This window comes from Agelaius phoeniceus, chromosome 9 (assembly GCF_051311805.1).
Source record: "Agelaius phoeniceus isolate bAgePho1 chromosome 9, bAgePho1.hap1, whole genome shotgun sequence".
NCBI classification, from domain to species: domain Eukaryota; kingdom Metazoa; phylum Chordata; class Aves; order Passeriformes; family Icteridae; genus Agelaius; species Agelaius phoeniceus.
The window spans coordinates 34,587,797-34,615,492 of NC_135273.1; the positions used below are offsets into that span (position 1 = coordinate 34,587,797).

Here is a 27,696-nt window from a genome sequence, read left to right on the forward strand (position 1 = left end):
CTGGGGCCGGGGGAGGGGGGGCTGTCGCGACAGGGCGATTGGGCCGGTGTGGGGGGGCTGTCGCGATAGGGACGGGGGCGGTGCCCGGGGCGGAAGGGCTGTGGCGATAGGGGCGGGGGCGGTGTCCGGGGCGGGGGGATTATCGCGATAGGGGCGGGTCCTCCCGCCGCCGGGGGCGCCGCGCGGCGCGGGCTGAGGGCGGGAGGAGCCGCGGGCGCTGAGGGAGCGGCCGCGGCGGCGGCTCCTCCTCTCCAGCCATGGGTGAGCGGGGCTGCGGCGCCGGGAGCGGGGCGGGGGCCGCGGGCCGAGGCTCGGCCGAGGGGCTGCGGGCAGGGAGCGGTTCCGGGGGGAGCGGGGCCGTGTGGGGCCGGCAGGGCGGGCGGTGCCCCGGGTGCGGGAGGGCTGCGGGCGGGGAGAGGCCGGCGCTGCCGCAGGGACGGCGCCCGCAGCCCCCGGCCCGAGCGGCCGCGCTCGGCTGCTGCCCGGCCGCGGAGTCGAGCCGCCTCACGGGCCCAGGCTCCCCCCTCGGAGCCGGCCATGCTGGCCAGGCTGGTGTTACCTGCGAACAGCCCTGCCGGGGAGGCTGCTGCTGCTCCGGGGAGCAGAGCCCTGCAGAGCTTGGTCTGCTCCCTGTAATGCCCCTTGCTCTGCTCCCTGTAATGCCCCTCGCTCTGCTCCCTGTAACACCCCTCATTCTGCTCCCTGTAATGCCCCTCGCTCTGCTCCCTGTAATGCCCCTTGCTCTGCTCCCTGTAATGCCCCTCGCTCTGCTCTCTGTAATGCCCCTCGCTCTGCTCCCTGTAACACCCCTCATTCTGCTCCCTGTAATGCCCCTCGTTCTGCTCCCTGTAATGCCCCTCGTTCTGCTCCCTGTAATGCCCCTCGCTCTGCTCCCTGTAATACCCCTCGCTGTGCTCCCTGTAATGCCCCTCGCTCTGCCCCCTGTAATGCCCCTCGCTCTGCCCCCTGTAATGCCCCTCGCTCTGCCCCCTGTAATGCCCCTTGCTCTGCTCCCTGTAATACCCCTCGCTGTGCTCCCTGTAATGCCCCTCGCTCTGCCCCCTGTAATGCCCCTCGCTCTGCCCCCTGTAATGCCCCTCGTTCTGCTCCCTGTAATGCCCCTCGTTCTGCCCCCTGTAATGCCCCTCGCTCTGCCCCCTGTAATGCCCCTCGCTCTGCCCCCTGTAATGCCCCTCGCTCTGCCCCCTGTAATGCCCCTCGCTCTGCCCCCTGTAATGCCCCTTGCTCTGCTCCACGTAATGCCCCATACGGTACCCAAGCGGTGGCTGGGATGTAGGATTTCACACTGTGGTGTTAAATTCTAAATCTTGATTTTAAATTTTAAAAAAATTGCTCGCCATTTATATTTTTAAGAAGCAGGTGAAGAAAAACATGCGGGTGGATCGCACTTTAAAACAGACCTAGGATGCATTTCGCCTCAGAAAGAGCAGGCGAGGGCTGGTAATTGAAAGGACAGCAGACATAGAAATCTGTCTGAGGAGGATCGGCTCCAGGAGTCAGAATGAGGTCACCTGACAAAGGAATTTTCAAGAAGGCAGGATGTGTAGCAAGGGAGATCTACCCACCTGAAGTCTGCATTGAGCAAGGCGTTTCCTCCTCTACCACTTGTATTTAATGCTGTCAGTAGCAAAGCAAATAAAAAAACAGCCTGCAGAAAGGTGCTGTTGTTCCAGCCTCCACCTGGCCCGAGGATGCTGTGCTGGTGCTGCTCTGGTGGAGCTGGTCAGTCCCCAGCAGCTGAGCAGGAAGGAAGGAACACACAAAGCACTGAGCTGTGGCTCCTGGCTGGGTACAGTTTTTCAGAGCCCTGTCTCTCATTATCTTACTGTTTCTCATGTCTCCTGGGGTTTTCTGTGGAAGTTCTGGGGAACTATAAAATCAGTTTTTTAAGGGTGTTACATGTACATAATCTCAGTCATTGTTTTTACCGGAAAGCAGAGGGGTAGTTGGGTATTTGACAGGCAACTAGGGAAAGAGAATATTAGAAAGTAATTTTCAGGGTTTCTAATATCCAATCCCTAAATACCTGAAGTCTGCAGGAAATGAGACAAGTAATTTCAGTGCTGTTGAGGAACTGAGAAAATGCCCATCTGTTATGATGCTTTGGGTTCTTTGTGCTTTCTGATGTGCAGACAGATACAGTCTGTATCAGATACCAATACTCAGATTTGCAAAGGAACAGGCTCACATTTTTTTTTCTCAGTTGCAAGCCTTTCTAGATATTTTGACATCTGTGTCTCAATGTCTTTTAAAAAGTTTGGTTTTTTACTTTACTTGTTGGATTTAATTAAGCAGTAAATCATCAAACCCTTTTGTTTCTTTCCAGGTTACTTTGATGATGATGAATAATCAGAGGCTTGTTTTGTCTCTGAGCAAATAGGGTCTGGCCTGAATGTTTGAATTGCTTCATTATAAATAAAAATAAGAACTAATTCTTAAGAATTTCCCGAGCACTCTGTTCTCAGTAGCAGGATTTCTAAGAAGAGGAACCTTGTCCATTCTGTCAGACTAAGATGATTGTAAAAAGCTATGGATTTTTTACTGACAAGATTTAATCCTCAAATGTATTTTTGTGTATACACTTTGTAATGTTTACCAAAAACTTCAAGTTAAAGCAAAACCTTTAATTCTTAAGATTTTCTGTGTAGAAAATACTTTGTGGCTAGGTGAGAAATTGAATTTTCAGTGTGTAGTATTTTCCAGAAAATGCTCCTGGTTTAGTGGCAGTGACTCTGAACAGCCTGAGAAGGAAGGCATGTGTTTGTGTCACTGTGCAATTAAAGCTACAGTGGAAAGTGAATATATATATATAAAAAGTATGATGTCTGCTTCTGTAGGTAGGCTGTAATACACCAAAGAAATCCATAAATTAACAGAAAGGCTGCTTTGATACCGTGGGAGGGCACATGCAGCAGAGGTGCTGTGTTAATTGTGGTGACTTGGCTGCTTCTGAGACCTGCTGGGACAGCATGGTTCCTGAGAACTGACATTCCCAGCCTGGGATTTCCCCATTAAACCCATTAAAACACTGGGGATGTGCTTTGGGCTGGATGCTTCTCTGTGGCATGGTGGTTTATAGCACCTACTGAATTTGTTCTGCTGAGTTTATTAGGTTTATTAGCTTAACGTAAGTTTTCCTTTTAGCAAGGTGGACGTGAAGCACTTTCATTCTTTGTGTTGCTCCTAAAACTTGAACCATAACATTTTTTTCTCTTGTTGTCTTAGCTGTAAAGGACCCTACAGCTGTAGAAAGAGCAAATTTATTAAACATGGCTAAACTGAGTATCAAAGGACTCATTGAATCAGCCTTGAGCTTTGGGCGCACTCTGGATTCTGACTACCCACCTTTGCAGCAGTTCTTTGTTGTCATGGAGCACTGCCTGAAGCATGGCCTGAAAGGTGTGCAAATTGGTCTAGCTGCATATTTCTCATCCCAAACATGCCATTTTTCTTCCTTTCTATCTGGAAGTAGATTTTAAAAAAGTGTAATGTTGCATAAAAAAGAAGTAAATGGTCACCTTTTATAATGAATAGTGTAATTTTTAATTCTTCACCACATATATTTCCACATTTACCAACTTGTCCTTTTGTGCAGCATTTGTTGTAAGTGGTCCAGGGTTTACCAACTGCATGTATGTATGTAGTGTATATCTTTATGAACATCCTTTTTGTATTTTTTTTTTCTAGCATATCAATTTTATATTCACAGCAAAGTAATTTGGAAGTTGGCTTTAGATACTGGTGAGCTGACCAGTGTCTCTGTTAGGAGTTATCTGCAACTCTGGACTCAGCAGTTAACCCTTGCACACACCAGATATTATGAAGGAAGCTACTGCAGTAATTTAAATTAATTTGGTTACTTGATTTTTCTTTTCATAGTAAGAAAATCCTTTCTAAGTTACAATAAAACCATCTGGGGTCCTCTGGAACTTGTGGAGAAATTATATCCAGAAGCTGAGGAAATAGCAGCAAGTGTCAGAGATTTGCCTGGCCTTAAGTAAGTAGTATTGTTAAAATGCAGCAGGAAAATAAAGAACTGAGAATCTGCAGGTGTCTCAGGATTTCCTTTGGCATCAATCAAGCCTTAGTTCAGGGGGGAGCACAGGTGAATGGGAGCTGGATAACAATCAAAAAGGGGCAGGTTGTGTGTCAGTCACTGTGCAGTCTAGAGCTGCAGCAAACATTGGTGGGTGCAGTCAGCAAAGGCTGTATCAAACCACAAGGTGACATGCCAAAGAGGAAGGAGTTAGGCAGCTTTTGAGATTATTGCCTGCACTGTCCTACTCAGTTGTAAATTTATTCTCTCCCCATTCCAGTGCACTCTGTTTTGTATTTAGCTTTATAATTGGCCATACATGAAATTCCAAAAGGGTTTGGTTGCCCTGACTGGTGCAGGGCAGCACAAGGGTTCTAATTTCTAGCTTTAGACCTTATCTAAAGCACATAGGCATATAAATAATTATTTACTCTTGTGGCAGGCCAGAGGAAGTCATAACCTTTGCCAGGTGTGTTACTCTCTTCCTATCCTAACACAACTTGTGAGGGGTTTTTCTTTTTCATTGATGTGCTTACCACTTGTAAGTATGCAAGCACTAGAAGAGGAAATTCTAAAGGTCCAGGTGTAATTTGCTGGATATTTGAGTTTGCCAGTTACCTATCTAACTTTTTATCTTTTCATCTTTTTTTGCATTGTCTTCCTAAGATAGCACTGAAGTTGCACACAATTAAAGGTAGGCTTGAGTAAGGGTTGGGTAGAGCCAGAGTAGGATTTGGGAAGGGAAGCTGCCATGGTGGCTTGTGATGGACATTTGGTTCATTTTCTTGCAATTCCCCTCAACTCTTAACAAACAAATTGCAGAAAGGAGTCTCAACTGTTGCAAGCATTTTACTTCAGCAGAAAACAGGACTTGCAAGATTATCAGGCTCTAGTGCAGTCTGTACTCCTGTTTTTCCTGGGTCTGCTCCCAGGCTCAGCTGAGTAGTTGAAAGTCTTATCCTGAAGCTTGGAGTCAAAGCCTAAACATTATGGCTTTCCACATGGTGATGCTCAACTAATAGCTTAAAATACCCCTTCAGTTGTTCCACCAGTAGACTGATAAGGTGTTAAAGAGCACGATGTAATCAATATTTTGTTAATTTGGGGCTGTTTGTCCTTGTGGCCTTTGTTTCAGGACGCCGCTGGGCCGCGCCCGGGCCTGGCTGCGCTTGGCGCTGATGCAGAAGAAAATGGCCGATTATCTTCGCTGTTTAATCATTCAGAGAGACCTGCTCAGGTACACAACTCACTGGAGTCTGGGTGCAGTTTATTTTCAGAGGTTTAGTCTCCTAAAAAGTAATCCTGCATTCCCCCCCTGTGCACTGGGGAGGAGGTGACTTCATCCCCACCATGGGTGTGCTTTCCACTGAGCTGCCATTGGAAGGAGGGCTCTTGCTTTGAGCTTTGCTTTCACAGTTCTAACACTGGCATTGCTCTCTTCTGGTATAACTTCTCCTGTCTGATGGAGTCATTCAAACACAATGGAGAAGGATGCTTCTTCATTTCAGTTTTCTAAGGTATACATATTTTTAAGACTGACTTTGTGCCTAGATAACACTGGTATGTCAGGATGTCACTGGTGTTCAGCAGCTATGGATTTTTCCAGTGAAAAGACAGTTTGTTACATAGAACCTAAAATTTTATTCAAAAAGTGCAAGGAGAAGAAAGTGCTGGTATTCTCTTGTTCAGTGAAGTATTTATATTTGTAGTGATTTTGGTGCAAAACTATGACAATATTAAAAAAACCTTTTTAGCATTTCAGCCCCTTAAGTTTCTCTTTTATCCATATAATCTCTTCCTTGGGTCCTTGAATTTCAAGCATGTATTCACTAAATTCCAGGCATTTTTTTCCACAAAAAGTAATTCTTCTGCCATTCTTCCTTTGCATTGCTTGCAGTGCTTCTTAACAACTTAAGAGTTGTCTGACTCAGTGTGGCCAAACATCCATTTCTTGCAGTATCCTCTTCAACATTGTTTTTTCTTTTTTTTTTTGTTTTTGTTTGTTTGTTTTCTTTTAAAGTCAAAATAAATCTTGTCACCCTCCCCACAGTGTCCCAGCCATCTGGAGCCTAAGGCAGTATCCTTGTTTTTAATAGCCTCTGAGAAAAACTTTGATTTTTTAAATATTTATGAGGTGAAAGTATGGGCAGGGCCATTTCATCTTTATGGATGCTATAGTAAGGCTACAATAAGAGAAAATTTAGATGTGTATGTCACTTCTGAATAATTTATTGGATGTATATAGAATGAATATAGCAGTAAGGTGCAATTTTCTCCTTCACACAGTGAGTTTTATGAGTATCATGCACTGATGATGGAGGAGGAAGGAGCAGTGATTGTTGGGCTCTTAGTTGGGCTGAATGTGATCGATGCCAACCTGTGTGTGAAGGGAGAAGACCTGGATTCACAAGTAAGTCCACCCAGGTAAAGGAATGTACAGGCAGTCCAGGAGAGTTTTCTGTACTTTTCTTGGTGGATTTTGTTACTTTGGAGTGGTGACTTGCTAGAAATCCTACCTGAGACTGCTCAGGGTGTGATGATCCAGCTCCAGGCTCTGTGGGGCTGTTGCCTTAACCTCACTATCAGTGGGGTCAGACCTTGGAATGGAGATAATGGGCAGAGTGCAAGGGTGAAGCTTTGTGCTTTGTCCTCAGATGGGAGCAGCTGTAGCAAGGCAGAGTTCTTTCCATCTGACTTGTGTGACCCAGCCTTTTCTTCTGTGGGACAAGTAGGGATAGTTCCATGATCAGTTTACCCTGCTTGCCTCATTTATTGCTGTTTTGGAACATCACAGGAATGATACAGGGTCCTGAAACAAACACTCTCTTATGACCTCTTGAGAGGGTGACTACTTTGATTCTGCAAAGCAAGACTTGGAATTCTTCCTGCTTTGAATGGGCTTTGACTTCTAACCCTGGTCTCTTCCAAGAAAATATTAACAGATTTTGTTTCAAGGCAGATGCACAGGTATTTGTAAATAAATGTGGACTGTGTTCAGCCCTGATTGGGTTTTTTCAGCTTCTATGTGGAAATAAATCATAGTAGCTTAAGTGGTTATTACTGCATTAATATATTTGGTGAAAAAGCAGCCCCTCTGGGAAAGAGAAGTTACAGCTAATTGTGTGTGTGTGCTTTTGCATCCCGTGGTTAACTTGTCCTCAGTTGTTTGTTCTGGTTACTGTGTAATGTTAGTTTCAGGCACTGATCTTGTGTAAAAGAAGATATAACATTGACAGGCCTGTAATTACAGAAAACTTAACTTGCTCTTAGTGTTGAGAATTAAATATGTGTATTATAGACCACAAAATCTCTTGCTAGCTACAGCTCTGTTATCACTGGGTGGCCTTGCTGCATGAGAGAGAAATCTCAGTTTGAGGAGGTAGTAGTGGCAGATGAGATTCTGATTGCAGTGTGTCCCAATTTGACATTTGTAACATGTCCAGAATAATTCTGTTTGTGAAGAGTAGTATAAAGAAGGCACCTTCTCAGAGAAGCCAGAAGCTGCAGGTTTTATTGAGCAGAAAGGTAAATTTCTGAACCTTGATGGAAATCACAGTCAGGAGCATCGTTTTGATATGTTGAGAAAATGCTACTCAGTGGTGAAATGTGTTTATGCAGCCCTAGTGAATGGAAATAAAATAACTTTTATAAATAGAACATTTTACCTTATTTGTTAGAGATGGCATTTTGCTTTCATCAGAAAAACATGTTTTTAGAAAGTATTTTGAGAAGAAGCTTTTTAGAAAAGACATGGAAAGAACATACAGGATCCTGACAGGAGAGCACTGTATAAACCAAGTAAATATTAAATGTAGTAAAATCTTGTTTTAAGTGTTATAATTCAGGTTTTCCAGCTTCTGGCTGAAACTGGATGAACCTTAAAAATGTTGTAACTGAGGTTTTATCAATTGCATAAATACAAGGCTGTAAATATCAGCAGCACTTATTTGTATGATATGAAACTGTACCTTTGCTCTCCCCTAGGTTGGGGTGATCGATTTCTCTGTGTATTTGAAGAGTGATGATGACATTGGGGGTAAAGAAAGGTATGTCCTCCAAAACACCCCCTGTTTTCTATGTTAACAAATGATTTCTTGGCTGGGCCTGTTCTTTTAGAAATAAGTCAGGTTCCCTAGGAATGAAATGTTCTGACCCTGAGAAGAGTGCCTCAATGTGTTGTTCTGTGTTATTACTTAGCTGAAGGGATATTTGCAGTCTGGAGCAAACCTCAGCAGCATCAGCTCCTGCCTCCAAGCAGGGGAGGCTTCCCAGGTGGCAGTGAAAAGGAACCTGCAGACCTTTAAGGCTTCAGCTTGGGATTTAGTCAGGCTTTCAAGGAACCAGAGTTATGGCAGAGTAAATAAACATCCTTATCCTTCTCAGACTGTTGTTTCATGAAGAGAAATTGTTTGCAGTTAAAGCATTGGATTCTTTTGTGTCTCACTGATATAACGTGTGTTGTTACCTTCATGAGTATGAGATGAAGTTGCTTCCTTTCTTTTTAAAAACATGATTGAGATGGATGTTTGCATATGGAAAAAACATATATTTTCAGTCCATAGTTTAGTACATCATTTTGTTAATTTTATTTTGTGCTTGCTTTAGAAATGTACAGATTGCTGCAATATTGGACCAAAAGAATTATGTTGAGGAGCTAAACAGGCAACTGAAGTAAGTATTACTTTGAACTATGGGTGTCAGGCCAGGCTTACAGGTGCCTTTTGTACCACAACTTTGTGAGAGAACTTCACAGAAAGAACTGCAGATTTTCTGTGTTTAGACTGAAGATTTAGTGAAGTAGGAGAAGACACTCTCCTGGAGACTCAGTGTCAGTTTTCATGCTTTTGGACAGGCAAAACCTTTATTCTTCAGAGAAACACAAAACCAACAGGCTAGAATGGGAAGGTGTTCATGATTCAAAACATCACAGGAATAAAAAGCTTGGTCTGGATTCTAATTGTGTTCCATTTAACAGTTTGCCAGAAGTGGCTTTGAGTGTTCTGCTGAATCCATATGATTTTATTTCTTTGCCTTGCAGAATATTTTAGTTTGTGGCTTTAATGCCTAGGACTGAAGCTGAATAAGTTCACTGCTTGCTAGAAGCTACTTACATGTGGTAGGCTGAGGTTCCTGTTTCAAATTGTTGAAACAATTTTCAGGAAAGCAGCATTTTCCTCTTGCTTTGCTGGATGAAGCAAACCTAGTCCACCACTGTGCTTGTTACTGTGCAAATAGAAGAGCAGTGATTTAAATTCTCTGAGGAGTATTGTACAAAATTAAAGTCTGAGGGGCTAAAAAGCTAAAAAACCCCAACGAACCAAAACCAAACAACAAAGCCAGAAAGAACTTCTGTAGAATCTCTAGCACAGCTGATCTAGATCCTTTTGGAAATGTAATAATATTTTTAAATTTTTAATGCTGGTAATCTGGATCATTGGTTACTACTCTAAGGCTCCTGTTGGAGTAAGGATATTCTGCTTTGAAATGGTGTCACTAAGCAGAAACCTTCAACAGCACAGAAAAGCTGAGCACATCAAATATGAGCAAAATGAAAGTCAAGGAGGAGAAAGGAGCTATCACAATTTAGAGCAGTGGTGTTTGTTTGATGTCATTATCCAGGTGAGCTTCTGTGTGCTCTTGTACTCTGGTTTATGCACAGAATTTCCTGTCACATCAGTGATTCAGCAACTCTCCCATTTTATTTCAGTTCAGCTATTTGTGTTTAGACATCCTAAAATGCATTAATCTCTCTGCCCTGCTGTTCCAAATGAACTGGCAACTTTTGAGGGCACCACAGAGAAAGATGTAAAAAAGTAAATGGTGTTACAAAATAGGTTTTCTGTTTCCCTGTGTGTGAAGTGCAGCCTAAAAAAATGGTGCTTTCTGCAGAAATAGGCAATCAGGTCATGGAAAAGGCCTGGATGTAGTTTGATACTATAAAAAGCAACAGAGTAATAAAAGGCAATAAAACTCTGGTGAGACTCCTAAATGAAGTCAAAAAGCATCAAGAAGGAGATAGCCTGAGGACAAATCTCAAAAAATGCAGAGAAACAAATGATTTTCTAAAAGAAATGTATTTTGGAGGAAGAGAATCTGGAGAATGGTTTTGTTCTATAGGGGAGAACTCATTTATCTTTTGTCTGCAATATGGTTGTGAGGATAAAGGAAAGGGAGAGTGCATGGAAGTTCTGGCCAAGCAGGAGTTTAAGTGACAGGGGTGACATTGGGAATTGGAAAGCAGCACAGAAATGTTGAACAAAGGAGAGTCATTTTCTTATATTTAGGAAAAGTTCCAGTAATGGGAACAGACCTCACAGCTCTCAACCATTAATCACTGTACCTTGCATTAAAGCTTTTGAGCTTGGTTGAGTGAGTTTTGATGTAATCTTGAAAACCATTGTTTCTTTTTCCCTTTCAGTAGCACAGTTAGCAGTCTACATGCAAGAGTTGACTCACTGGAGAAATCAAACACTAAACTGATTGAAGAGGTACTTTTATTTTAGTAATGTGTAGCATATTGTTTTCTCTGAAAGACTGTTTTTCAAAATATCCTTACATTATTTTAAGCTATGGAAGCTCTGTATAATATATTCAGGTACCTTTATTTTGGCCTAAAGGAGAGGGGCAGCAGCTGCAGGGACTTGAAGTCAGTTTGCCAGGCAGCCCCTAGCATCAGTACATCAATTCTGTGGAACACTGCAATTCCCAACTTTGGACAAAATGAGAAGAGAATCCTTTCTCAGTGCCAGCTGTCAGTCTGATTTGTGCAGATGACTAGTCTAGAATGGATGACACCAGTTGCTACAAAGAGACAGAAAGTAGTTCACCAAGCAATTTCTGTTCCAGTCCTCAGCTTTAGCCAAAGGATTGCTTCTTGCTTGGTTCCTGGATGCTTATACCCAACTTTCAGCCTTGTCTGGTTCTGGTTTGTGTTTATAGCCTATATTTCTGGTTATCTTTGATGCTTGACTAGTTTCCAATATTCTTAGCTTTATAAGAGAGAGCACACCTTTTTTGGTTAATGAAGGGGAAAATTGGAAACTCTAAATTCAGCTGCTGAAGGGACAGCTAGCTCACTCTGGGAGTAATGTATCCAGACAGAGTGAGAGCATCTTTTCTGAGTGTTAATTCTCTGGTTCCTTTATAAGCTTTCAACCCAGCTTTCCACCTATTTTGATCCTTTGGCTTATAATTCTGACATTAGGCTGTATACTGTAGGGCCCAGTTATGAAATGTCATCTTTTGTAAATATGTTTGTTGTTCATATGGGGGAGGCTTTCTTATGTAAGCTGCTCCATACGATATATTAAGATGCCCAAAAAAGAAAATGAGAACTGGATCAACCTGAAGCCAAGTGGAAAGCAGAAGTTGAGGAAGAGGAAAGAGAATTGAGGGTCTTTAAGTCATAATGGAGCAATGAAAAGAAAGCATGTTCTTCACCAGACATGAACCAGTGAAGTATCCTGAACACACTGCTGCTGTGTAGTGAAGGTGACTCGTTATTAAAACCAGGAGCTTCATGCTTTCTTTAAAAACAGCTAATCCTCTGTTTGGCAGGCAGGGACAATAGAGCAGATGTCTTGCTCTTGCATTAATCAGAACGTTTTATCCTTTATTTCTACTCTCAAAAGTGATCACAGTGCTTTTCTTTCTTTTTTTTTTTTTTGTTTGTTTCTTTTCAGTTAGCAATAGCAAAAAACAATATAATTAAACTTCAGGAAGAAAACCATCAATTAAGGAGTGAAAATACTCTGATTTTAATGAAAACACAGCATCATTTAGAGGTATGTTAGTTTTACCACTTTTAATATTGTAACATAACATGTTTAATTTCTGTTCGAAAGTTTGTACATCTCAACTTCAAGTAAACTTAACTTGTCCAAATCTGGTACAACTTTTATGTGGGAAAGGGCTTATTAAATTAAAGTGGAACTTTCTAAATGGCATAAGTAAATTAAAATTCTAGGACACTGTATGCATGTATAGTGTATTCAAGTGACACCAAAGGAGGACAGTACTGCAGTATAGATGTTTTGCTGGTTTTACTCAGTTCTCATTATCAAGCCAATGGCCACAGAGCAGAAACAGCTCTTTCCATGTTTATCCTGTGCTTGGAGGATGTGTTTGTAAGTTTTTCTTCATACACAAGCATTGAATTGTTGCAGTTGAGACGGACACAACACGCAGATTATCACTACATGCTTCCAGAAGGCTGCCAGTGGCTGCCCTTCTTGTTCTTCAGCCCAACCTTTTATACCCTCATGGTCATGCACTGCACCTGTGTGCCCTCTGTTCCCTTAGTGATGGAATTTTGGTCCATGCAGTTATTAGGGTCGATAGCTTTAGGACTTTGATTGTGTTTAGGGTGAGGAAGACGGTTGCAGTTATTATAGCATATAGGTAGAAGTTGAGAAGGGTAAGCTTAGGGTTGTAGATGATCATGATTGCTATTCAGCCTAGGTGGGAGAAGGAAGAAAAAGCTGGGATTCCTGGCTGCTCAGCACCCCTGGGCCCTCCACGGCTCATTGCTGTCAGTGCTGCTCCCCTGCTTTTCACAGCTGTACCACTGGGGATGGGGCCTCAGCCCCGCTCCCAGTCACCACCAGCTGTGTGCCTACATTAAACTCGTGCCATCAAGCTGCAGCATTTCTGAAGAAGGAAGCCAGAAGCTGTGTGTGTTTGCAGGCAGCCAAGGTGGACGTGGAGGCAGAGCTGCAGACGTACAAGCACTCGAGGCAGGGCCTGGATGAGATGTACAGCGAGGCGCGCCGGCAGCTCCGCGAGGAGGCTCAGCTGCGGCAGGTGAGCGCTCCTGCCCTGCCCTGGCCCTGCCCTGCCCTCACTGGCCCAGCAGTGCCACTTCTCCTGCCTTTAGTGCTGCCTTTGCTCTGAAGGGAGTTGCCACAGAGCACCAATATTTCTGTAGTAATGTTGCTGAAGAACAGTAAAAAAACAATCACGTTTTTCTTGGATAAATGTTTAGGTAAGCTTTTAGCAATACTCTATGCTCTCTATCTGTGCTAAATCTTTCCTGTGAAAATACAAATATTTCACTTCTATTTTTGGAATTAATACTTAGGCAGCTCTGTACATGTGAAAAACGCTAATCACTTGTTTTTAAAATTTTAAAAGTTTAATAGTAATAAAATGGTTATAAAAATAGTAATACAATTAGAGTAATAATAATTTGGACAATTTGAATTAGGACAATATGAGACAATAGAGACAAAGAGTTACAGACAGTCCAGGTACCTTTTCTGGGCAAAATAAGCCCGAAAAAGGCCCCACATTAACAGAGGATTAACCCTTAAAAGCAACAGCCTGTTGCATATTCATCCACCTCATCCATGATGCATAAATTCCATTAAAGACAGGATTCTGTCTGGGCAGTGTCAGCTTCTTCCTCTGAATCCTGACAATGCCTTCGAGGTGGGAAGTTCATTTCTTCTGATAAGAGGGCCATAAATTGTTATTCTCTGAAAGATTCAGGTGTCCTGTGGCTGCTGTCTCAGTGCGAGTCCTTTCTTTAAAAAAAGTATCCTACATAGCATAGTTTCTATTTTAACATTTTTTATAACCTAAAACTATATTTAACACAGTACTTAAGAGAATTAATACAGCATTACTTTCTAACACAACACATATAATATTAATTTGAATATTTGTGAAAAGCCAATCATAAAATACACATTTTTCACAGTACACCGTTCTTATAATGTGAGTTGTCTTCTCCAAAAGTTAAACAACCCCATTGGCCAGTTAGTATATGAGTGTCACATTTATGGATAATTTGCAATGGTAAAGAGGGGCAGAATTTCTGAAGTGGTAAAATAGGTGGTGCTGCAGCTCTGTTAGAGTTTAAAACCAGAAATAAATAATTCCATAATGATTTAAACCCATCGTGTTGTGTTTTATAGGATATGGAGAATGAGCTAGTGGTTCAAGTTAGCATGAAACACGAGATAGAGCTCGCCATGAAGCTGCTGGAGAAGGACATCCATGAGAAGCAGGACACCCTCATCGGCCTGCGGCAGCAGCTTGATGAAGTTAAAGCAATTAATGTGGAAATGTACCAAAAGCTGCAGGTAAAGGGACAATCTGCTGTTAAACTGCTGAAAGGATCACAGAGACAGAAATGCATTATTACCATTCTGGGCAGTTGGATGCTGGAGTTTTGGTTTCCTTGTGCTTCTGAGGTCAGCTTGACATTTTGGAACATTACCTATGTAAACATGGTTTCATACAAAGAAGTTATTAAGGCAGTCACTTACTGGGTTTAGGGAAGAAAAGAGCATGAGGATAAGATCATGGCCTAATTATATCCTATGTGAAGTTGAGAGAGTAATAATGTACTGTAACAAAGACATTTTTTGGCCTGTGTTGTATAAAAAACCCAGAAGTATGTAGACACATAGTGAGGAGTTGAAGAGAAGCCCTGACCTTCCAAAGTAGGGAAAGGAAGACAAGAATATGTTAAATGGAAAGAGCTAATTACAGTTTTGGGTTTATTTTTAAATTAGTTAACAAATTAAGAAAATCTCTTAACAATTAAATGCCTTTTTTTGGGAGAATATGGATTTCAGGGACCCCAAATTCAGTTAACAAATTAAGAAATACCAGTGAATTACTTATGTAAAACATGAATTTGATTTAGGGAATAAATTCTGAAAACCAACACAAGAACCCAATCAAATCTGTGGCAGAATGAGGGGAAAAAAATTAGGATGCTGCGGAGGGATAATTGAAGTGATGGACAGAGGATTCTACTTTCCAATCTGCAAATGTGAGGAAATTCCACCAGAGGATGAGAAATATAAATAGAGCTGGAGAGAAAAGTAAGAGAACGTTCTCCAGTGGTAGGATCTGGGGAGGGGTTGATTTGCAGGACAGTCTTGGTGATTTTCTGGACTAGGCTCTTTGCTCTTCCCTGGTAAGGTTCTAATGGGCTACTCTTGGTCAGTGAATTTAACTTTGACTTCTAAAGTGATTAACCAAGGAAGGAAATCAAAGGGAAACATTTATACTTATTAAATATAAAATAGCATCTACACTTGCAGAGTATAAAACTCCAAATTTTCTAGGCATAAGATTTTACATACTGTCCTCAAGGGTTTTTGGAAAGCAATCCTTAAAGAGAACCAAAACTTGATTTTTAGCATGTGCCCTTTTAGATACTGGAAAAAAAGCCCCCGCAAGGTAATGGTGCAATTGTACCAATTTCAGTTTTAACCTCTTTTGTAACACAGGTTTCTGAAGATGCTATGAAAGAAAAGAATGAAATAATTAGTCGATTAGAGGACAAGACCAATCAAATTAATGCAACTATGAAACAACTAGAACAAAGGTACAGCCCCATCTTTGTTTCTCTTTATTCACAACTCCACTCCCTTACATCTTACTGCATTCCCACAGTTGCCATTGAAATGTAATTTTCAACTAGAACATTTAAACCAAACCTTCCTGAAATTTCTAATTAGTGCTTTGCTGTTGGACTGTTTTTTCTGTTTGACAAACACACTCACTTTAAATGCAAACTTAATCTTTCAGTTTTCTTCCTCTACCATCGTTCTTCTGGTCCTAGGTTTTTATGCTGATATCAAAAGTCATTCTTTCAGTTGTTTCAAAATTCTGATTCCTTACTGCCTACTTTTTTTCCCCCCCGAATGAAATGCAATAGAAACTGAAGCATTAATCTTGCTTATACTTAAGCATATGCTTAATATAAACATTAATGCCTTCAAGGATCACTGGTTGTTTGCTGAAGCTGTTATAATTGTTGTCCATTGCTTTGGAAGTGCCATTATTTTCAATGACTTAATGAGTTTTCACACTGAAAGGTTGAAAAGTGAAAGACTAAAATTCCAGAATATAAATTTACATGATGGTTAGACTGCATGTACAGCATAATACTAAGATGTGATTCACATGTTTTAATTTAGTGGCCTTATATGCAACATTGATCTTTCTAATTGTAAAATATAACATATCCATAAGCCCTGTCATGTTGGTGTTTGACATGTCTTTTTTTTCATTTAAATCTGATTATGAAAAACATGCTTATGTATTAAAAAAAATTAGTGACATGAATATTCTTTTATTGACATCCTTTTTTCCTCTTTTTTCTTTTTCTTTTTATCCTTTTATCCCAATTTTTGTTTTTACTGTTTTGCTGCCTTCATCTGTCTTTGATTTTTGTCCACTGCATTCATGAAGTGACAAAGATCTGTTAACTCAAACTAGGACTATTGCAATGTCATTCGTCAAATGTGCCAGCAATGAGGCTCAGCACCAGTATAAACTTGTCAAGGATATATCATTCTGAGAGCTCCTCCAGACCTCTTGTGTTCAAATAATTGCTGATAAAATAGGACCTCAGAATTTTCCAGTTCAAACTTGAAAGTGGTATTAGAAATCCTGCACTGTAACTGATCGTAGCTGGGTTCTGGTTTGTTTTCTGAAAGAACATCACCTCCGATCTCACTTTACCCTCCTAAAAAAAAAAACAAAAAAAGAAAAAAAAGTAAATTACTGCACTATTATTAAGCAAATGTAAGCTAGTTTTCTAATGCTATTGAATCACTTTTTTGTCAAATTTTATTTTAAGAGGTTAGATATCTTTATTTGACTGTACATTTTTATGACACTTGAATCACTAATTAGTGATTTTCCTGGTTCTTTTGTAGGTAAGAGATTTACAAAGTAGCCCTTCTGGCTAAAACTTCCCTTGCCCCTGCTTACTCCTTTCACTTTTAGGCTGTATTTACCCCAAAGCATGCTCTCTGCTGGGCTCTGTGCTTGTAACTAGCAGGAGTGGCAGGAGCTGGAGCTGAGCTCCCTCACAAGGATGGCTGTGAGGAAGGAGGGTGGTGCCAGCATCTGTGCAGTGTGTGTGCAGTGAAGGGATGCCAGCCTCTGCTAAAGCTCACCTCCCTATGTCCTGGGGTAAAACACTCTCCTGGAGCCACAATGTGCTTGGAGCCTGATTCCTGAGGGGCTCCAGGCACACAGAGTGCTCCAGCAAATCCTGTAGCTGTGACTGCTGCCCAGCCCAGCTGCCCTGGCAGGAGGAGCAGTGAGCAGGATTTCCAGTCAGGGCCCTGGACCTGCCCAACCCGTTTGTCAGCTGAGATCTCTGCACTGGGATCAGCACTGTGCTTGTGCCCAAAGCCTTTCCCCTCCCTCCACCCATCATCAGGAGCCTTTCCAGCTCCTGTTCCTGCTGGGAGCTGCTGCTTGCCTGCACTGCAGGGAGAGGAGCTCAGCCTGCTGACTGCCCTTAATGCACTCCCTGATGTTTGCTCTGAAGGCTGTAGTGGATGTTGAGTGGGAAAATGACCTTAGAGTTCTGCAGCAGAAGGGGATGTTTGTAAAAGTGGGGGCAGGATGCAGTAATGCAGAAAGGGTTTCTACTGCATGGTTATGTACTAGCTTATTCCTTGGTTTGGAAGCAGAAACAGCCTTTAACATGAGCTGGCTACTGAAAAATAACTATCTTCAAAGAAAACCCAAACCAGAAACACAGATTAGAACAACAGGAAGACCATGGCAGAAATGGGAGCCTTATCCACCTCAATGTTATCTATGCAAACAAGTGTTTCCCACAGAATCACCTGCATGCCAAATCCAGCTGAGCATCTGCCTGAGTCCCAGCACTGCAGCCAGCCCTGGTGCTGGGCTGGGGATGATGCTGCAGCTTTAGGGTAGCAAGCTCCCTTCCTGCCTTGCTTGTGGAAACAGCTCTGCAGTTATTTTGTGATTTAGGGAAGGGTTTAATGTGCTTTTGGTGTTGGTGTTTTGTGTAGCTTCAGGCAGTTTCTGCACTGGGGAGGATCCTGCTCTTTCCCTGCATTCTCCTTCCCACAGCTTGGCCTCTGTGCACTGCCATTGCAGATGTGATGGGAGCATCCCTCAGACCCCTGGGGCAGCTGAGTGAGGTAGTGCACCCTTGATAAGGTGGTTTAATTCCAGCCTTGTTCACTTGTTTACCAGCAGCTTTTGGAAACTCCCTCTGGTGCAACTTCATCAGCAGAAGCACAAATGCAGACATATTGCTGACACATCTTCTTTTTAGCTGACACTGGCAGCTGGGAGTCACTCTGTGCTCAGGGAGCTGCTGGGAGGTGACAAGTCAGCCATCTCACTGCTTCCTCACTTACCTGACAGGCCCTTGAGGCAGTTCTGCAGAACACAGAGCGTCAGGTGGGGACATTCATTGGGGTTTTACAGGCTCCTGTATTCTCCAGGCAGGTGTAACCATGATATAGCACAAATCCCCTTTTAGTACATTTACTTTCGTTACAATACACCCACCACAGAGTAACCAGAGCTGAACAAACCTGGAATTCAGAAAGAAAAGATTAAATCAAATAACAATCCCTCATTTCTTGATTAATCATTTTGGTTTGTCTATAGTATGGAGCTATTTTCACCAGTGTAAGAATGCATTATTTTTACTACAGACTATTTAAATTAATTATGATGTAGTTGAGGTAGTTCTGTGAATGTAGTGGGAGCTGTCAGGGTGTGTTTTGTTGTGTTAGGCTAGTCAAGTCTTTTGCTGTCTGATTGCAGTGCTCTGTATGCAGCCTTATGCCTCATTTGTTTTGAGCTGCTTTTGCACAACACACGCTCTGCCCTGTCTTACTGGGTGATCAGTGCAAGCCAAGGACTCTTACAGAACTTACTTGGGGGAAAAAGGCTTCAGAAATAACACATGAACGTATACTAGAGGAAAAAGAAAAGCTTCAATTCTAAAATATGTATCATGCTTTGGCACCTGTTATTCATGAGCATAAATAAAACAATTATTACTAATCATTACAATGATTACTCTCTGACCGTGCAAACCCAGGACCTAAGTTCTCTAGGCATTGTATGGATTTCTCGTTTGAGTTTGTGAGTTTCCCCCAAACTTTGTTTTTATTTAGAAATGTTTCTATTTCCCCATTTTTCTTTTATTTGTCTTCTTCACCCTCTACACCCTAGTTCTAGCTTCAGTTTTACCCAAAGTTGATTTGAATTACACCAGATTGCAGCAAGCAGAGAAGGCTCAAATGGAGGCTGAGGCTGAGGATGAGAAACTTAAACAGGAATATGTGAATAAATCTGAAAGCCTGCAGAACGAATTCTCCCAGAAGGAGAAACAGCTGTGAGTATTTCTTCCCTGTTTGGAAAAATGCATGGCAGTAAACATTCTGCATTTGCAATATGTCCTCTGTCCTAGTGCAGGCTGCTTGTTGTTAAATGGTTTTGAACAGAATGCAAATACTAAAAATCTTTGTGTCAGGTACTGGCAAGGCAGAAGAAAATATGTCATTCCAAGGAAGCCAAGCTGGCTTTGAGTGCCTCTAAAATGACATACAGCTTGAAAGGAAAGGGGAAACAGCATTATTTCTTGGCTAAAAATGCTAACTTAATTCTGGAGGAAATTATCCTAAGTGGGGGAAAATACGTAGTGGAGTAGTGGTAAAACACACTTTGAACAAAGCCCACAAGTATGGAGTAGTGTAAACTTAAACAGAAATGGCACAACAATAGTTAGATTGATCCAGCTTAAAGATGAGGTAGAAGTGCTTTAACTACCACTGCACAGGAAATAACAAGTGAAAATCCAGTGGAGTCATGAAAGTTAAAAGCTAATTTAAAAGCCAGCCCTCTGTCTTTCTCCTGTTACATCCTTCAGTACTAATTTAAATCAGTACATAATGTTAGAAGCTCCCTGTAAGGACAGGTGCTTTCTCTCTTTGAGAAGATAAAACATCAGTTATTGAAGTAAATCTTTGGCACAAAGATTTGGGCTTAAAAATTAGTGATTTCCAACCCAGTTATTAGCCCTTCCCTGCCTCTCTCAGAACTCTGAATTTCAATCCACTCGTTCAACTGTCATGACAAATGTTCACTTTACTACCACAGTCACCTCTGCAGATTTGGGCAAAAGAACAGTTCACACCCCAGCCTTAGAATTCTGCAATTCTGAAACCTCCAGGTCATGTTCACTTCTTTTCCAGCCAGATGCTGAGGTAGTGTCCCAAAATGTAAGTCTTTCCTTTAAAAGTGGGTTTGCTTTTAAAACAGGAAAATTCATGTGGCTGTAGGTTTCCCATCCAAAGACCTTGCATGAATACTCTCAGATTTTATTTCCTCTTTTCCTGTGTTGACACAGTTTGAATCTAGAAGGTTGAACAGTGTGCTTCCACCCCCATAACATTCAAAACACCAAGTCTTCCATGAAACCAAGAGTAAAATTCCAGCTGGAATGGCTCTTCTGTCAGAGTAGCCCTAACTCCTTTAGCTGGAGTTCAGTTAAGCCAATAGAATCTGTAGCCCTGTTGATGCTGAACCTCAGCTGTGTAGAAACCTCAATAAAAATAGTAATTTAAAGTCCTTCCTCCTTTATTTTCAGTTCTGTTCAAAATGCCATAAACCTTAGTCTAAAATAGAAGATTCACATCTAAGGGTGTAAAATTAAATAACTTTTATGATATCAGAGATACCTGCAATGATTGCATCACCAATGACGCTGTGGCTGGTTGGTTTAGTTTATTTTAGAGACAAGCTGTATAAAGTTAAGGGGCTTTGCCTATGCTTGTTTTAAAAATACCTCAGAATTTTGTGGTTAGTCTTCTCTTATTCATTTATTTCAAAGGTCAGCTCTTCAAAATTATGCCATACTACTGGTCCTTTAAATAAACTTACTTTGAAAAGCATTTTCTAAATGACAGTGCTTTGTTTATTACACCGATACCTAAAATATTATATTGACACATGATTTCTGTTTTAGAAAACATGTAAGTTAATAGTTTGTTATGGTAATAGTCCATTGCACCCAGAAATAAACTCAGTTTTGTTTTCAAAAGTGATACTGTTGTGCACAGTGATTTTTGTTTTGTTTTCCCTGTTCTAGGCTTCAGCTGGAAACAGACTTGAAGATAGAAAAGGAGTGGAGGCAAACCCTGGAGGATGATCTTCAGAAGGAAAAGGAAACTGTGTCTCATCTGAGAACAGAGACCCAAGAAATTGTTACCCTTAAGAAAGTAAATTCTGCTGCAAATTTTTACTAAAAATTTACAAATTGACTGCAATGTTATTTATGGACTTAGACATGGTATTTTAAAGAATTTCTGCAAATATATGAGAAAGATTACATTAATATGTTTTCACAAATAAAATGAGGAAAAAAATTGGCTTTTTACTCCCCATTTAGTCCTCAGATCAGAGCTCAGTACTTTGGATAAGGAGAAATGAAATCCTGGCTTTCCCTTCTCAGTGTGGGGGGCTCTGTCCTCACTATAGGCTGGACCTGTGGCTCTCTGTACTCCTGGCCTCTCCAGCACTCAGGTTGATTTTCCAGGGTTTATCTCCAGCACTCAGGTTTATTTTCCAGGGTTTATCTCCAGTCATTCAGGTTTATTTTCTCCCTGCAGTGGGCTACAGAAGCAGAAATGTTTCTCTCTTTGGGTCTGAGAGAGTTTTCTCCTGAGCAGTTGCTGTTCAGGCTGGGTTTGGAGGGAGTGTGAGGGATCACTCGTGCACTTGACTTTCTCAGTGGGAGCAGCTTCCTAGGCAGTAGGGCAGGCACCATTTGAGAATAATTTGTTTATTCATTTTATTTTGTTTGTTTTGTTTGAAGGAGTTCCTTAAACTTCAGGAGAAGAACAAGCAGCTGAAAAGCACATGTGAGGACCAGGAAGCTGCTCTCCAAGAACTGGCATCCAAGCTGAGCGAGTAATTTTATTGTTCATGATGACTTATACATGTTACTTTAGTCATATACACTTGAATCAAGGAAAATAGTGGGACAGTGGTAAAGCATATTAGACATTAATTATTATTATTATTATTATTATTATTATTATTATTATTATTATTATTACTACTACTACTACTACTACTACTACTACTACTACTACTACTACAATATGACAATATTATTGTTTTGGTAACTAACCAGCTGGGAGAAGTCAATGTATCTAGTTAGGTCAGGCCTGGTAATTTTTCCTTGTGGCTGGTGGGGTGGCAGTGAGCTCCTGGGTAATGACAGTGCTGTGAACAGAGAATCCAAAACAAAACAGTTTGAACAAAGTCAGTGTGAAGGACGTCAGGCTTTGTTCTGCAGGAGAACAGTTGCCTGGTTTGGCAGCTGTGGTACTCCCAGAGGAGCCCCAAGGAGAGGTAACAGCTCTGGCTGCAGCAGGGCAGGGCTGCTCTTCCTGAGCCCCAGCCTGAAAGCTGCTCACTCACTTCCCCACACTGGCACCAGGGAGACAACTGGAAAAGCAGAAACTGGAAAACTCATTAAGGCTTGAGATAAAGGCAGTTTACTACAGAAAAGAAAAGCCACACATGCAAGCAAGCAAAACAAGGAATTCATTCACAGCTTACCATGGTTGGGCAGGTGTTCAACCACCCCCAGGAGAGCAGGGCCCATCACATGGAATGGTGCCTTGGGAAGGCAGAACTCCATCACTCCAAAAGGCCCCCTTCCCCTTTCCCCACTTTATATACCAAGCATGATGCCATTGGTCTGGAATATCCCTTTGGATGTCCCTTTTATCCCCTGTCCTGGCTGTGCCCTGGATGCCATTGGTCTGGAATATCCCTTTGGATGTCCCTTTTATGCTCTGTCCTGGCTGTGCCCTGGATGCCATTGGTCTGGAATATCCCTTTGGATGTCCCTTTTATCCTCTGTCCTGGCTGTGCCCTGGATGCCATTGGTCTGGAATATCCCTTTGGATGTCCCTTTTATGCTCTGTCCTGGCTGTGCCCTGGATGCCATTGGTCTGGAATATCCCTTTGGATGTCCCTTTTATGCTCTGTCCTGGCTGTGCCCTGGATGCCATTGGTCTGGAATATCCCTTTGGATGTCCCTTTTATCCCCTGTCCTGGCTGTGCCCTGGATGCCATTGGTCTGGAATATCCCTTTGGATGTCCCTTTTATCCCCTGTCCTGGCTGTGTCCCCTCACTTCCCATCACCCCCAGGAAAGGCCTTGGCTCTGTGTGAGCCCTGCCCAGCCCCAAGAGCAACATCCCTGTGTTACCAACCTGTGCTCAGCACAAACCCAAAACCCTGGGAGGAGATGAACCCCAGGTTCAGGGGAGGGGAGGGGACACCTGGCAGGCAGCACTCTCCTGACTGTTCCATGGTGTTGAAGCTTCATTCCATGAGCTCTGTCTCCTCAGCAGTCTGCTGTGATTTCTGTGGCCTTTGATGCCCTGCAGGATAACTTTGTGTGTGTGTCCTGTGACCCAGATCTCAGTGGATTGGCTCTGGATGGTTGTGGGGAGGCTGCTTCCTCCAGAATGCCATAATGTGGTCTTGTACTCTTGTTCAGAGGACTTGGCTTAAAATTTAAGTACCTAAACCAGCTTTTTAAGTTGTTGGAGCATAACTGACCATGTAGAAGTTTGAAGTAGCATTATCTTATTCCTTAGGTCAAAGCTGAAAATAGAAGATATAAAAGAAGCTAACAAGGCACTGCAGGTCAGTAGCATTTTGAGAAAATAAACTTTTTTTAAAGTGTTCTTTTTGAAATCTTTCATAAGCATGGAAAGACTTCTCTCCAACAGCAGCTACTCCAGAGAGACTCACTGTATGATTTCCTCCAGTGGGAGAGAACCACACTCCCTTGTAACTTCCTGGAAAAAATCCATTTGCTTTTGCTTTTCCTTGTTTGGTGCACAGCTGTGCATTTTGGCCCTTTTCTTGCAGTGGCACAAACCCTTCTGTCATTTACAGAGTGTATCTGGGACAGAATGTGAAGCCAGCTGAGCTTAAACTGCATCCTACTTCTCAGTGATCAATAAATATTTGATCATCCTAAGAAACAAGTGAACTTGGAGCACCAAAGCTGATAAAATGTGATGTGCAATGTCAGCAGGTTTGGGACTCTGTTAAAGACAGCAGGGAGCACTTTAGAGCAGAGATTCTGTGCACAGGTTTGATCATCTGGTGTGTACCTGGCACATTGCTGCAGTCCAGGTAAGAGTGGCAGAAATGGTTGAGCAAACTTCTGCAGACATCTGGGTTTGTTAAGTGGTTTTAACAGAAGGAAATTCACAATTCTTGACACTGTCCTGTTTTTTTTGGGTTTTTTTTTGCTTCCCTGCATCTTGAAGGCTGTTCCCATGTGCTGAGCAGGGACATTGGCTTCACTTGGAGGCTTGGATGCCTTTGTGCTCTCCCAGCTGAGGCACTGCCCAGCTTTAGCACCTCAAGCATGGTCTCTGTGCACCTCTGCTCTGTCTTTTTGGCAGTGTTTTGGAGCAGTCCTGTGCTGCTCTAGGGTGTCTCTGTGACATTACTCTGCTCCCAGGGCACTGAGCATTCAGGCAGTGAATGTTCTGCTCTTGGTTTTCTTCTCCCCTGGAGCCCAAAGTTTAACTTCATCAGATAAATATAATTATGATCATTTTTTCTCCAGGGCCAGGTTTGGTTGAAGGACAAAGAAGCCACTCATTGCAAGCTGTGTGAAAAGGAATTTTCACTTTCCAAAAGGAAGGTAAAACTTTAACAAGATGTCTCCCAGCGTGTTTACAAGTATTATGTAATTATTATTACAAGGATGATGTAAATAATAATTATCTTTGAGGTGTGGCATGAAATGCCAATGATCAGGTAAAAGCAGAGGTATTTTTGATATTTTTCTAGTTCTTTGATACATACAATGCAGCTGGGCCCTAATTTCAAAAGAAACAGTGTCATAGTGAAGTTCCACAGAGCAACTTAGTTAAGAATGATTTAACTACTTTGTGGAGTTTTTATCTCAAACTCTTATCAGCTCTGGCACCGTTAGAATTTGACATGTGTAGAAGTCTTTTTATGGCATTTTTTATATACTAGAGTAAGAAAATATGAGTTTGTAATTTTAAACTAAATTGTGACATTAATTTCCAAGCTTTACTAATTTGTGCAGGAAGTTTCCTTTACCTTTTTATGTTAAATCTCAATTAGCTACCTGTCAGAGGCATCCACTCTTTCAGATATCATTGCTCATGATATTTTTCTATAGCAGAATACATCCTTAATCCAGACTTTGAATGAAATTTTCAGCACATATATCTATATATATATATAAGTCTAGAAAGGCCATGTGTCTGTGTGTGGTGCAGTCCTAGACAAACATCATTTGTGTAGGATTGCATCACAGTTTGGGATGGAGATCCATTTTCTTTTGCAGACTGACTCCACGAAGGAGTCAGGAATTGCAGTTTGGATTGTGCTGTGTGTATTGTTTGTTGGTATCCAATTACCAAGTACATTTCCATTGTAAATTTCAATTTTTCATCCTCTGCCTGTGCTTCAGCATCACTGTAGGAACTGTGGGGAGATCTTCTGCAATGCCTGCTCTGACAATGAGCTGCCTCTGCCCTCCTCACCAAAGCCTGTGCGGGTCTGTGACTCCTGCCATGCCATTCTGATACAGAGGTGCTCTTCCAACGTGCCATAAGAGATTTATTCCTTCTGCTGTTAGCTCATCCTGTAAAAACCACCACACCAACTAAAGAATGTCAACAGCATTTCCAGACTTTGAGGTAAGCAGTGTGGAGTTGGAATTTCAAGGTACTGTGGACGAGTTACTTCTCTGCTTCCTCTTGAAACAAATGGAGACAATGGGACCAAATGTACAAAATGCACATCTAAAAAGAAGAATAACCCAGAAGGGTATGTTGGTCTGCCAAATGCCTCAGCAGCTTTTTTGGGAGGAAGCAGGGCAGTTTATACAGGAGACTCAGTGTTAATGTGTGTTGGATGAATATTTCAGTTGGTAAGATGATCTGGAGGAAGGTGATACTCTTATAGGCTGATGTGCCACAAGTCCAACCTAATCCTGTGCCTGTGACAGGCTGTTGGGAAGCAAAACCCTGCAGTAGCTGGTTTTAAATTGTACTGGAAAAAAGCATGGCAATGAATGCAGTGGGCTGAGAAGTTGTTGCCAAATACAGTGTGCTTGTTTACCTCTCTGCATTAGCAGCAATTGGTACATCCCAGAACATCCCACAACATCCCAGAACATCCCAGAACATGGCACTGCAGCTGTTCTGTGCAGTCCCAGGGTGAGGGGAGCTGTGCTCAGCCAGGGCACAAACAGTGCTTGGGGCACTTCTGGAGGAAGGTGTGTTTTGCTGAATGATTTGTTCACATGAACTATTAATTTGATATAGCTGTGTTTCCACTGAAAGAGAGCTGTTCAGCACAGGCCTCTTGTCTGACATTGTCTGTAACCTTGAACAAGGCTCTGCAGCATTTTCATGCAAGTCATGCTCTCCAGCTTGTACATGTAGTCACTGCCTAGCTCTAGAAAGCACCTGGAAAGGCTGGGATGCAATGCTGGGGATCACATCCTTTCTGTGCTGCACAGGGAGCTTCTTCCTTATTTTGCACCATCTTTCTCAAACCTTCAGAGCTGGTTCCTAAATTTCATTTTTCTGCAGAGCACTTTTCAGCCTTTCTGAGTGTACCCACTCCTGTCACTGATGGTAACTTTTGTTGGAATGTAAGATCCTTGTTCTTTCCATAGGCAAATAGAAATAATATGCTTTGATAAACTGCCCTCACTGCCACTCACTGCCCTGCACCCTCCTCCCTTTAGCCACTCCTGGCCTGGGCTCCAGCCCTGGACCCTCCAGGATTTCCAGCCCTGTAGTTCCTTCAGCTGTGGGCATGGAGTAGCAGTGCTGGCAGCTAAAGGGAGGCTGCAAACAGGTCCTTTAGCTGTCCTTGCACCTTGTTTAGCTTGGCTTTGTCTCTGAGGATAGGGATTTAGTGAATATCCCAAGAGCTAACATAGCTATTCTTTTTAACACCTCAATGTAGTTGCTTATGTAGCTTTTGTAAAGAAAATTGTTTTTAAAATGACCTGATGTAACTTTTTGTAAAATACCACACAAATACTTGTAAATCTGTAAATAACTTTTGGAAAAAAATAAATTTAAGTTATGTGAGAATAATGTCACTTAATTTAAATTTGTAATTGAGAGTATTTTACTTTATTAAGTTGAAGTTGCTTAGAAAGCCTTTGCCTGTGCTGGGGAGTGGGGTACCCTGCCAAAGACACAATCAGGTGCTGCTCAGGTGCTTCCTGAGAGCGTTTCCAGGTGGGCTTTTGTGGGGCAGGCATGGAGGCAGCCGGGTTTGATGCAGGATAGAGAGGGTAGGAAAAAGCTAATCTGTGTTGCTTTAATAAATAACTTGTGAAAAGGGATGCAACTAAACAGAAATAATTAAAAGTAGGCAATATTTTAAAACAAGAACATAGTGCATTTCCATAATGTGCAATGAAGTAATTTGTTACTTAACTGCCATCTTTTCCTCCCCTCTGTGCCGTCCTGTTTGCATAGGAAAAGTGTGTGATATTCAGATTGCTGTTACTGACTGCAGGTAAGACTTCTGCCTTGAACAAAATGGATGCTGGCTGTTCCATATGGTTTCCTTGGCATCAAACTGCATACCTGGCCTGGTTTTAAGCTTTTTGGACACTGCTGTGACTGATGCTGCATTTCTGACTTTCTGTAAAACCCTGCTTTTGATCCTAAATCCTTCTCACACAGAGAAGAGCACAGGAAGAGCTGTGGGGTACCCAAAGAACCTGGAACTGTCAGACAGGATCAGAGCAGCATTTTATTACTTCTGGGAAATGAA

At 42.1% G+C, this 27,696-nt stretch overlaps 1 protein-coding gene across 4 annotated transcripts; it reads left to right on the forward strand.

Annotated features, from left to right (window-relative positions):
- Positions 1–131: 131 nt before the first annotated feature.
- On the forward strand, positions 132–27,015 carry RUFY2 (RUN and FYVE domain containing 2). 4 transcript variants are annotated; one of them, XM_077183540.1, is made up of 18 exons: positions 132–261; positions 3,247–3,420; positions 3,901–4,018; positions 5,193–5,294; positions 6,344–6,467; positions 8,042–8,103; positions 8,663–8,728; positions 10,476–10,545; positions 11,740–11,841; positions 12,743–12,859; positions 13,975–14,142; positions 15,304–15,401; positions 19,086–19,205; positions 20,961–21,090; positions 21,687–21,781; positions 23,490–23,538; positions 24,479–24,556; positions 25,361–27,015. In XM_077183540.1, the coding sequence occupies exons 1-18, from the start codon at positions 258–260 to the stop codon at positions 25,502–25,504; spliced, it is 1,821 nt and encodes a 606-aa protein (XP_077039655.1). In that variant the 5' UTR covers positions 132–257; the 3' UTR covers positions 25,505–27,015. The 4 variants fall into 4 exon arrangements, with proteins under 4 accessions (XP_077039655.1, XP_077039653.1, XP_054493543.2 ...); XM_077183538.1 differs by lacking the exon at positions 132–261 and adding an exon at positions 1,239–1,810 and having other exon boundaries at positions 10,479–10,545; XM_054637568.2 differs by lacking the exon at positions 132–261 and adding an exon at positions 1,247–1,810.
- The last annotated feature ends 681 nt before the right edge of the window (positions 27,016–27,696 follow it).

What these genes read in the sequence shown, in the direction of transcription:
- RUFY2 (XM_054637568.2), top strand. Translation starts at nt 1,636, where the DNA reads ATGCTGTCAGTAGCAAAGCAAATAAAAAAACAGCCTGCAGAAAGGTGC. An exon ending in AGGAGGCTCAGCTGCGGCAG is followed by an intron (nt 12,860 to 13,974) that starts GTGAGCGCTCCT and finishes TGTGTTTTATAG; the next exon opens with GATATGGAGAATGAGCTAGT. An exon ending in AAGCTAACAAGGCACTGCAG is followed by an intron (nt 23,539 to 24,478) that starts GTCAGTAGCATT and finishes TTTTTTCTCCAG; the next exon opens with GGCCAGGTTTGGTTGAAGGA.